The sequence below is a fragment of the Ylistrum balloti genome, unplaced genomic scaffold (assembly GCF_031769215.1).
Source record: "Ylistrum balloti isolate Yb309-2 unplaced genomic scaffold, AGI_CSIRO_Ybal_v1 Utg370758, whole genome shotgun sequence".
NCBI lineage: Eukaryota > Metazoa > Mollusca > Bivalvia > Pectinida > Pectinidae > Ylistrum > Ylistrum balloti.
The window spans coordinates 847,763-859,880 of record NW_026782445.1 but is presented as its reverse complement, the minus strand read 5'-3'; the positions used below and the strand labels follow the sequence as shown (position 1 = coordinate 859,880).

The following is a 12,118-nucleotide window of genomic DNA, read 5'->3' as shown; positions in this document are numbered from 1 at the left end:
GTAATAATAACACCTATTTTACTATTACCTGTGATAATAACACTTATCTTACTATTACCTGTAATAATAACACCTTTCTTACTATTACCTGTAATAATAAAACCTATTTTACTATTACCTGTGATAATAACACTTATCTTACTATTACCTGAGATAATAACACCTATTTTACTATTACCTGAGATAATAACACCTATTTTACTGTTACCTGTGATAATAACACCTATCTTACTATTACCTGAGATAATAACACCAATTTTACTGTTACCTGTATATAATAACACCTATTTTACTGTTACCTGAGATAATAACACCTATTTTACTGTTACCTGTGATAATAACACCTATTTTACTGTTACCTGAGATAATAACACCTATTTTACTGTTACCTGAGATAATAACACCTATTTTACTGTTACCTGTAATAATAACACCTATCTTACTATTACCTGTAATAATAACACCTATTTTACTGTTACCTGAGATAATAACACCTATTTTACTGTTACCTGTGATAATAATACCTATTTTACTGTTACCTGTGATAATAACACCTATTTTACTGTTACCTGAGATAATAACACCTATTTTACTGTTACCTGAGATAATAACACCTATTTTAATGTTACCCGTGCTAATAACACCTATCTTACTATTACCTGAGATAATAACACCAATTTTACTGTTACTGTATATGAAGACACCTATTTTACTGGTTCTTTATAAACTCCACACTAGACAATAACTCAAACACATAACTGTGATTAGCTTGAAACGACAAAAGATTGAGCATCCAGCGTTAATTAGGTAAATATATATACATGTATAATGTCTTCATGGTATTTATTACAGAATACAACCTTTGTTACATGAAAAGCCCCTCACATACCACATTCAAAGAAGTAATACGCATAACCAAAAAGAATTTCAAATAATGAGCCAATTCTGATGATCTACATGTAAAATATGGTAACATTGTTTTCAGTAACCAAGGTAACATATTACTTTAACTTATACCAAGTCATTAACACAGATATAAAATCAAGTAGAATTCACTAATCATTATCCTACAGGGCATCTATTTATCTACAGCTGTGTACAAATTACAGGATATCATAGTAATTTCATACTGTAAGCAACTGTAAGCAGAACGAGAAAGAGGGGAGAAATTTCTCTCTTTAGCAGAAAAATTATTTGAAAGGTGACGTTATATTAAGATTTGGTTTTTCCTTGATAATGTTTACTTACAGAGTATTCGGTATCAAGCGAACCCACCGCAAGCTCTGCATATGAAAACTTACCCATGACAGAAAATTTTTAGAAAAACAAGCATTTCAACATAAATTATCCTTGAAACTTGTTGGTCTGTAAGCACCTACATGACAATACTTACCCTTGAGACCTGGGAGGCCTATCATACCGTCTACACCGGGCCTGCCCGATGTTCCCACGTCACCTTTGATTCCGGGTATGAGGATCGGTAAACCTGGTTCTCCCTTTTCACCTGCACAAAAGACAGTGAGAAGTCATTATGTCAGATTACATAACACCTGTCTGCACCACATCTTCATCTCCGCTTACTAACAATGACAAGTCTGCATTTCTATCTATCAATTGCTCAATGTTATTTAGTACATAATGAATAGTATCATAAACTACCAGGAACTTGAATGCAAAAGACATTTACTGTGCTATTCTGAGCCGATACCAACCCTAGTATGTGATGACAAAGCCTCAGTCTGATGTCTTGGAACTCTCTAGCGATTTTTTTTATCTTCAAGGTATGTATGCTTTTTTAAAGTCAAAAATCACACATAACTCGAAGATAAAAAAAATGAATACTGTATCTAATTTTTTTTTGACATTCCTCTTTAAGGTCATCTATCAAGAAGAATCTAGGTCCTGATGTTTTTCACAGCCAACAAATTTATCGAATACCGAGTATCGAGTGTAAGAGCTACACTAAGGAAAAGGGGTTGTATTCAGAACCAGGAGTAATCTCCCTTGTTTACAAATGCGGAATGAACAAGACAATATTTTGAGAATTTTAATGTCTCCTGGGTATTGTATGATAGAAAGAGGATGTCAGGAGCCTTATATCATGTAATTAACTATAAGACAATAAACAACAGTCAGACATATATATGTTTTTTTGTGTTTTAGTCTACGGCATTAACACACAAGATGTGGAACATGTGTTTATAATGTCATAATGCCTGGCACTGATTTAGACATGTGATTGATCTGTAGATCATCGACACCTGGTCTCAATAAAACATGACTTACCAATAACTCCCTTAGCTCCATTTTGTCCTGGAATGCCAGCAAATCCTTTCTCTCCATTCATTCCTGGAAAGCCTGGGAAAGCATCACCTGGAAGTCCTTTGTTTCCCTTGGTACCTTTCATACCATCAATTCCATCCAATCCATCAATCCCAAACTTTCCCATCTCACCCTATCACAACAGAAATCACATGTCACAACAGAAATCACATGTCACAACAGAAATCACATGTCACAACAGAAATCACATGTCACAACAGAAATCACATGTCACAACAGAAATCACATGTCACAACAGAAATCACATGTCACAACAGAAATCATATGTTACAACAGAAATCACATATCAACACCGACACACAAGTCAATCGCATTTGTTCTAAACAGGACCACTTCATTGGCACTTATTTCAGGCATAAATTGGGATGGACCCGAAAATATTATTACATCCCTGGAAAGACTTATCCAAGGTTTGTCATAAAGCAATGATATTGTAAACATGCAATTTTCATGGTCATCATATTCTAGCACTTTTCACTGATTGCAATAATTAGGTTTCTATAGGTTTTAGCTTTTAAAGCAGTTGGTGTGGATGCACATATTCATCGTTATGCTAATTTGTCTGAAAGAGATGATGAGTTGAAATAATTTCAAATCCCCTTTTTTTCCTTTTTTAGTCTTTGTAACTTTAGTTTGGATGACTCCAATTTAACTGAGTCAAAATTTTGTTTTGAGTTAATGTGACTTGGCAGTCCCTTCAATTATAAAGCAAGAGAAAAGTTATTCATTGTTTCGAAAATTAATTTTTGTCAAAATATTGACAAGTCTTCTGAAGAAATTGGTTGATACATACACACAGTTGAAAGTAACCTGTGCTTAATACATGGCTAATTACAGCATTTCGATCCATCATATAAACACTGGTGATTACTTTACCAGTTTTATTATCCAATTAAATGTTGGTTTCTTAATTAGTGTCACCATCCTTTAACAGTGACTAACCTGTATATTAAACAAGTGCTTACACAAGACACCAGTTACGTTGGTTGTTAAATCTAGAGCAGGTATAAAGTTTTCTTTATTAGGAAAAAAGCTTTCTGGTGCCATCTTTTTCATATGTTTATTCATTTATAGCAAAATCATGTTAAATATGATCTGTTGCTTCATACATTGTTTCTAGCAGCATATCAAAAACCAATTTTAGTTTAGTGTTATTTGCATCATGTAAAATCTATCATCTATATCACCTGTGTGGGATGGAACAAAGTGAGTATAAATGTAGATGTAATTGATCAATATTGTTACAACGTTTTTTAATTGAATTAATTAACACTTAAATGAGAAAGTAGACATCTACAGACAGATTAAATAACACTGTTTGTACCATGCATTACCATGCTATAGCACTTCGTTAAATCATAATCGTCAGCAAAATTATATTGTCAACCTTATTTGCACACTTTGTTTGAGGCAAAATTCGGAGTCAAAATATTTTCTATGGTCTCTTGAATTTGGAGATGACAAGTTTGACTGTATGTTAGTAATAATGTGTCACTAGTGATCTTTATAAAGAAGTGATATAGAAACTTACCTTCATTCCCTGAGCACCAGGAAAGCCAACAGGCCCCCTCTCTCCTGGAAATCCAGGAGTACCATCCTGTCCTTGATTTCCATCAAAGCCTGGATCACCGGATATTCCTTTTGGCCTTTCTGTGATGGTTATGGGGACATCTCCTGGATCTCCCTTTATTCCTTTACCTCCAGAGAAACCTGGGGGACCCTGAGCTCCCTGTAACATAAACATAACAATGGGATCCGTGTACAGTCTACATAATCTGATGGGAAACTGATCTGTGTACAGTCTACTTAATCTGATGGGAAACTGACCTGTGTACAGTCTACTTAATCTGATGGGAAACTGATCTGTGTACAGTCTACATAATCTGATGGGAAACCTATCTGTGTACAGTCTACATAATCTGATGGGAAACCTATCTGTGTACAGTCTACATAATCTGATGGGAAACCTATCTGTGTACAGTCTACATAATCTTATGGGAAACCTATCTGTGTACAGTCTACATAACCTGATGGGAAACCTATCTGTGTACAGTCTACATAATCTGATGGGAAACTGACCTGTGTACAGTCTACATAATCTGATGGGAAACCTATCTGTGTACAGTCTACATAATCTGATGGGAAACCTATCTGTGTACAGTCTACATAATATGATGGGAAACTGACCTGTGTACAGTCTACATAATATGATGGGAAACTGACCTGTGTACAGTCTACATAATCTGATGGGAAACCTATCTGTGTACAATCTACATAATCTGATGGGAAACTGACCTGTGTACAGTCTACATAATATGATGGGAAACCTATCTGTGTACAGTCTACATAATCTGATGGGAAACCTATCTGTGTACAGTCTACATAATCTGATGGGAAACCTATCTGTGTACAATCTACATAATCTGATGGGAAACTGATCTGTGTACAATCTACATAATATGATGGGAAACTGATCTGTGTACAGTCTACATAATCTGATGGGAAACTGATCTGTGTACAATCTACATAATCTGATGGGAAACTGACCTGTGTACAGTCTACATAATCTGATGGGAAACTGATCTGTGTACAGTCTACATAATCTGATGGGAAACTGATCTGTGTACAGTCTACATAATCTGATGGGAAACTGACCTGTGTACAGTCTACATAATCTGATGGGAAACTGACCTGTGTACAGTCTACATAATCTGATGGGAAACCTATCTGTGTACAGTCTACATAATCTGATGGGAAACTGATCTGTGTACAGTCTACATAATCTGATGGGAAACTGATCTGTGTACAGTCTACATAATCTGATGGGAAACCTATCTGTGTACAGTCTACATAATCTGATGGGAAACCTATCTGTGTACAGTCTACATAATCTGATGGGAAACTGATCTGTGTACAGTCTACATAATCTGATGGGAAACTGACCTGTGTACAGTCTACATAATATGATGGGAAACTGATCTGTGTACAGTCTACATAATCTGATGGGAAACTGATCTGTGTACAGTCTACATAATCTGACAGGAAACTGATCTATGTACAGTCTACTTAATCTGATGGGAAACTGATCTATGTACAGTCTACATAATCTGATGGGAAACTGATCTATGTACAGTCTACATAATCTGATCAGAAACTGATCTGTGTACAGTCTACATAGTCTGATGACAGTCTACATAAACTGATCAGAAACTGATCTGTGTACAGTCTACATAATCTGATGGGAAACCTATCTGTGTACAGTCTACATAATCTGATGGGAAACCTATCTGTGTACAGTCTACATAATCTGATGGGAAACCTATCTGTGTACAGTCTACATAATCTGATGGGAAACCTATCTGTGTACAGTCTACATAATCTGATGGGAAACTGATCTGTGTAGTCTACATAATCTGATGGGAAACTGATCCATGTACAGGTTGTCTAATATGATGGGAAACTTATTTCTGTATAGTCTTAAGATTTTTTGATGTCATTGGAAATGTTATTAAGGAGAAGGTATCTGTATATATATTTAAAAGATATAGACGTAAAAGATAAATCTCTTCAGTAAGATAAGTTCATCACATAACTACCATGTTATCAATGTTATTACACCCATTGCATAAATTTTGTTATAGGGCTAGAAAGATTAATAGGGCCGTCAGAGGTGGGTTTTGCTCTCTGATTTGGACAAAACCAAAATAACAAAGGGCAATAACTCCTAAATTATGCAAAAGATAGAGACAGTTCTTGTGCACTGCACTTCTTGTTCAAATCAATGTTGATACCTGTAACAGTTACTGTGCTATGCTCTGGATAAAATTATGATGGATTGACAAAAGGACGTACAAATGCACAGACCAATGGACAAAGCTGTGACTATATGCTCTCCCTTTGGGGAGCATAGAAAGCACTTACAACACAATCAGTACATTTGAGTGTGATGTTTTATTGACTACATGGTCACTTTCATCCAAAAAACAACCAGTGTGAAGTGTACTATCACAGACATGTGTTTGAGATCAGGAATCGCAATTGATACTACCTGTATACATGGGTTTTTTTTTTTATCAGTTAACCATTTCGTCAAACTAATACTGACCTTGGTGTATAAAGGATTTTAGTACAGTTGGTTGATTCATGCTGGTTATTTGTCTGATGAAGGTGACCAAAACGTCACACTCAAATCTTCTACTGGTTGTGTTATAAGATGAAGGTGACCAAAACGTCACACTCAAATCTTCTACTGGTTGTGTTATAAGATGAAGGTGACCAAAACGTCACACTCAAATCTTCTACTGGTTGTGTTATAAGATGAAGGTGACCAAAACGTCACACTCAAATCTTCTACTGGTTGTGTTATAAGATGAAGGTGACAGTGTAGTCATCGGAACGTCACACTCTAATCTTCTACAGGTTGTGTTATAAGGTGAAGGTGACCGTGTAGTCACAGAAACGTCACACTCTAATCTTCTACTGGTTGTGTTATAAGATGAAGGTGACCGTGTAGTCATCATCACTCTCTAATCTTCTACTGGTTGTGGTATAAGAACATTTATTCAACAGATATCAAACATCAACAACCTGAAGAAAAAATGTTCCAGGTTAGCTAAAGGTTGCTAACCACATGGTCACCTTCATCAGACAAACACCACATGGTCATCTTCATCAGACAACAACCACATGGTCACCTTCATCAGACCACAACCACATGGTCATCTTCATCAGACAATAACTACACAGTCACCTTCATCAGACCATAACCACATGGTCACCTTCATCAGACCATAACCACATGGTCACCTTCATCAGATCACAACCACATGGTCAACCACATGGTCACCTTCATCTGACCATAACCACATGGTCACCTTCATCAGATCACAACCACATGGTCATCTTCATCAGACAACAACCACATGGTCACCTTCATCTGACCATAACCATATGGTCACCTTCATCAGATCATATCCATACGGTCACCTTCATCAGACCATGACTACACTGTCACCTTCTTCAGACAAATGACATGTGTGAAGTGCATTAGCACGGACATGCACAGTGTCAGAGAAAAGAAAAAATATTAACCTGATGTGAAATGGCATCTCATGTAAGACCAAAACATCAACCTGAACACATTGTATCATTAACTGACAGAACATTTGTACTATGATATTACCAATTAGCTGCTATTTACAAAAGTAGGAACAGAATCAAAATCAATCAGTTCTTTTCTGATAATCGAGGAATTGTGCCTCAGTCACCTTGGCCAGATTACACATGTAAAATATAGCACTCAGCAAAGGTGATATTTTCTTTAGCTTGATTGGTGGAGTGTAATGACACTTATATTTACCATGATTATACACAGAGGATTTTAGAGGGACATTAGTGGAATTATAGTATGGTGGAGTTATTGTCCCTGTAAAGTGGTTTTAAGATATGTTCCCATGGCATTCTGGTTTTCTTCTTTACTTCATCTTATCTATCATTATAACTTCCTGAGACAACAGAATACAGCTGCCATAAAACCAATCCACTATCATAATAATGCAACTGACCTTTCGGCCTGTGAACCCTGACAATCCTGGGAGACCTCGACTACCACCTTGTCCCTTCAAACCTTGTTCTCCAGGAGGTCCATCAAACCCAGGCAGACCTAAACAGACATTAAGTACACATTGGAAAATACATCTTACTGATAACTGTGCTATAGTTACTAGTACAACCATAGCTTTTTGATTTACACAATTTATTCCATTGAAAATTCAACTGAAATTTAATATAATGTTATTCAGTTTATATCTTGGAAATTTGAACCCAAAATTAATACAAATTAATGTAATTCACCATCATGGAAATCAAACCCCAAATTCAATATAATTTTAGACAATTTATTATCAAAGAAATTTAAACCAAAATTTGATATAATTCACTAGCTTAGAAATTTAACCTCAAATTTGTTAGAATTTTACACAAATTCATTTCTCCGAAATTCACAGATCCAAATTTAATGTAATTTTACATGATTTCTTCTAGGAAAGATTTTTCTATTCACTTATTAAACAATTTCTATTATCTAGAGTTTGTGTACAGGTATGTGTGAGCAAAAAATGCAATGAGACAGCACATGTTTTACCTCTATATATATCTTAATAATTGAAATGATCTTAAGGGCTGATGTATTGACAAGATAGCTCACTGAAGCTTACTCTGATGTGTCTTCCTCAATCATTTGTTATACAACAGGACTTAACTCCCTCACTCTTTTCTCAACAAGTTTTAATATGTATAAATATAATGTGTATGTTCATGTAATGTCATTTAAAAAATATTTGATAGCTCAAATCCCAATCTAAGGGAGACTACTCTACCTGGTAAACCATCTTCTCCCATCTCTCCCTTGAAACCTGGCAATCCATCTTGACAAATTCCGCAGTCCGCACCTCGTTCACCTGTAACATGGGTTCATTGTAAACAAGATCACGTATAGACTACCTTGGTAAGTACATACTTTGTGTGTTCATCGTGACACAATTATTGAATTTGATAATACATTCAGAGCAATATGATAAATCATAAAAAATATCCATCATTCCCATTCACAAACAAGTACACATCAAAAGTAAATGAATGATCATATTAGCACCATAACATTATTTGAAAAAGCAATGTGGTGAATGATAGTCCCCCATCAAATGTGAAATTATACACCAGGAGTGTATAGATGATAAATTTGTACCAGATATGAATGTTTGACAGATGTATTCAATACAAAGTAGTGTCAGTGCTTCAAATAAATCTGGCGAATGTTCACTGGTTAGTGGTGTTGTTTTACTATTAAATCAAATCTGTTAACACCATGTATTCCACATTGCTATAGGTCAAATGTTAAAATGTAGGTCAGAGTGACCTACTTTTGAAACACACTGCCTACCCAAAATATGAATATCCAATGATTAGCATACCTGCCAACTTTTCAAAATTCTCATGATGGAGAAAAGTGAATGAACAACATTTTTGACTCGCATCGAAACAAAACATACAAAACACCAACCATCAAGTAAACCTGCAGCTATTTTATGATCAAAATCTTTTTCTTACCCTTCAAACCAAAGTCACCATCAAGACCATCAAGTCCATTGACACCAGGAACTCCACGATCTCCTTCCAAACCTCTTACTCCTTGGGGTCCAGTGACATCTCGACCAATTCCGGGAAGGCCTGGGAGACCAGCAAGTCCAGGACTACCAGGAAAACCAGTGAGTCCAGGTAAACCATCACGACCAGGTCGTCCACGCAAACCTGGCAGGCCAACCACTGTACGACCGGGCTCACCAGGCAGTCCAACACTTCCTGTCTCTCCGGGAACTCCAAAAGTTCCTGGCAGACCATCTGGACCAGGATCACCTATAGTGATACAGAAAACCATTCAACACTGTTCAGTATAGAATGACATAGGAATTGTAGTTTTGATTTTATGGGAAGATTATACAGTAACAAAACACACCGGTATACTGCGTTACAATATGTTGTAATACTGTTACTCTGACAAACGCCTCCACTTTCTTAGATAGTAAATTTGATACAGCAATCCAAAGAAATCTTATTTCAAATGTATGATTTTTCAAAAAGTATTTTTCCTCATGGCATAAAATAACTGTCAAATCAAAAGCTTCATTCATGTCAGCATTACCGATGGTATGTGTCCAACTGGTTATTTTTCTATGCTGAAGTTAAGACTATACGACACATAAAAAACAAGAGGCCCAAGGGGCCTTAACGGTCACCTGAGGAATATATGTCAATAATCTGGGGATTTTAAAATGTTGCAAAAATGTAACAACACTTGTGCAGGACCATGTGTAAAACATCTGTACCAAGTTTGAATATGACCCACCCTATGGTTCTTGAGAGGAAGTCCATAATTTCTTAGCCAAACAGAGGCCAGGGTGGCCATCTTGGATTTTGAATCGCCCCAAAAAGTTAAAACACTTGCCAGGACCTTGTGTAGAACATTCGTATCAAGTTTCCGCTTTTTTCCCCCTCCTGGGGCCCCTATTGGGGCCACACCCTTTTTCTTCACAAACTTGAAGCGGCTTCCCATGGGGATGCTTTGTGTCAAGTTAAGTAAAAATCCATCCAATGGTTCTCGAGAAGAAGTCATTTAAAGAAGATTTTACATATGGCCCCTTTTACACCCCTTATGGGCCCCAAAGGGGACATAATCACTTTTTTCAACATAATTTCATACGTCCTTCACTAAGGGATGCTTTTTACCAAATTTGGTTGAAATCGGACAAAGCTGAATTTTTTACCCTTTTGAGCACCCCCTAGTGGGGCCGTTTTAGACCCGATTTTCTTTTCATTTGCAAACTTTGTAGACCATGCCATAGGGACCCTAAATATTAAATAGGAACTTAATCTGACTGTTGGTTCATGAGAAGAAGATTTTTAAAGATTTACCTAATTTTACCCACTTTTCCCCCCCTCCTGGGTGCCCTATTGGTGCCACGCCCTTTTTCTTCGCAAACCTGAAGCAGCTTCCCATGGGGGTGCTTTGTGCCAACTTTGGTTAAAATCCATTCAGTGGTTCTTAAGAAGAAGTCGAATATGTGAAAAATTAACGATGCACGACGACAGACAAATCATGATGGCAAAAGGTCACCATGAGGCTTCGGCTCAGGTAACCTGAAAATAATGAGAATTACCTAATGTAAGTTATGTTTATGAAAGACAAAAAATAACATGCAAACCATACCAGTAAATCCTCTGTCACCCTTCACTGAGAATCCTGGGGGTCCCCTTAAACCTGGAAGGCCATTTGGCCCTGGAGGACCAATGGATCCAATCCTTCCCTGCTGACCTGTTGGTCCATCTTGACCTGCAGAAGAAACAAGTTTTGTTACTTCATGCCCGATTCGATTGCCAATATTCCTGATGTATTACTTCCCCTGAGGTACGTGTTTCCTCCCTTGCAGGCGGTATTACCTCCCCTGATGTAAGTGTTGTCTCCCTTGAAGGCAATGTTATCTTCCCTAATGACAGAATAACTACCCCCTTGGAGACAATATTACCTCCCCTGATGACAGATTTTCCTCCCCTTATGTTGCTCTTACATCCCCTGACACCAGTAATTCCCTTATATAAGTATTACCTCCTTTGATGTGAGTGTACCTCCTCTCATGTTTGTGTTATCTCCCTTACTGTCATTGTTTTCTCCCTCAATGTCATTACTTCACACCTGATGTCTGTTTTATCTCCTGTTATGTCAATGTTACCTTCCCTGAAGGAAGCATTATCTCCAGCAATGTCAGTATAATCTCCCCTAATGTCAGTGTTACCTCCCTTGAAGGAAGCATTATCTCCTGCAATGTCAGTATAATCTCCCCTAATGTAAGTGTTACCTAATGTCAGAATTACCTCCCCAGATGCTAGTATTACCTCACTTGATAGCAGTGTTATCTTCCTTGAAGATAGTATTCATTCCAGTGATGTCAGCATTACCTCCCCTGATATCAGTGTTACTTTCTATAAGACAGTATTCCCTCCCCTAATGTCCCTATTACTTCCTCTGATGTTATTATTACCTCTCTTTGCTGCTGAAGATTTACCCTATACAACTTACACAATATATTCACATCCAAAAAATTATTACTTCATGTATTTAACCCTTTCCGCACCAAATATCTCTCACAATGTACAGCTCAGCACCAAATATCTCTCACAATGTACAGCTCAGCACCAAATATCTCTCACAATGTACAGCTCA

At 36.9% G+C, this 12,118-nt stretch overlaps 1 protein-coding gene across 1 annotated transcript in view; it reads right to left on the bottom strand.

Annotated features, from left to right (window-relative positions):
- The window catches only part of LOC132558106 (collagen alpha-5(IV) chain-like), a 50,053-nt gene that overhangs the window by 22,658 nt on the left and 15,277 nt on the right, over window positions 1-12,118 (bottom strand). Inside the window, exons 15-21 of the mRNA XM_060222633.1 lie at window positions 11,108-11,230; window positions 9,451-9,756; window positions 8,721-8,801; window positions 7,908-8,005; window positions 3,875-4,072; window positions 2,287-2,455; window positions 1,394-1,504 (exon numbers count right to left, since the gene is read on the bottom strand). Of these exons, the coding sequence (XP_060078616.1) occupies window positions 1,394-1,504; window positions 2,287-2,455; window positions 3,875-4,072; window positions 7,908-8,005; window positions 8,721-8,801; window positions 9,451-9,756; window positions 11,108-11,230 (1,086 nt within the window). The remainder of the gene's footprint in view (window positions 1-1,393; window positions 1,505-2,286; window positions 2,456-3,874; window positions 4,073-7,907; window positions 8,006-8,720; window positions 8,802-9,450; window positions 9,757-11,107; window positions 11,231-12,118) is intronic.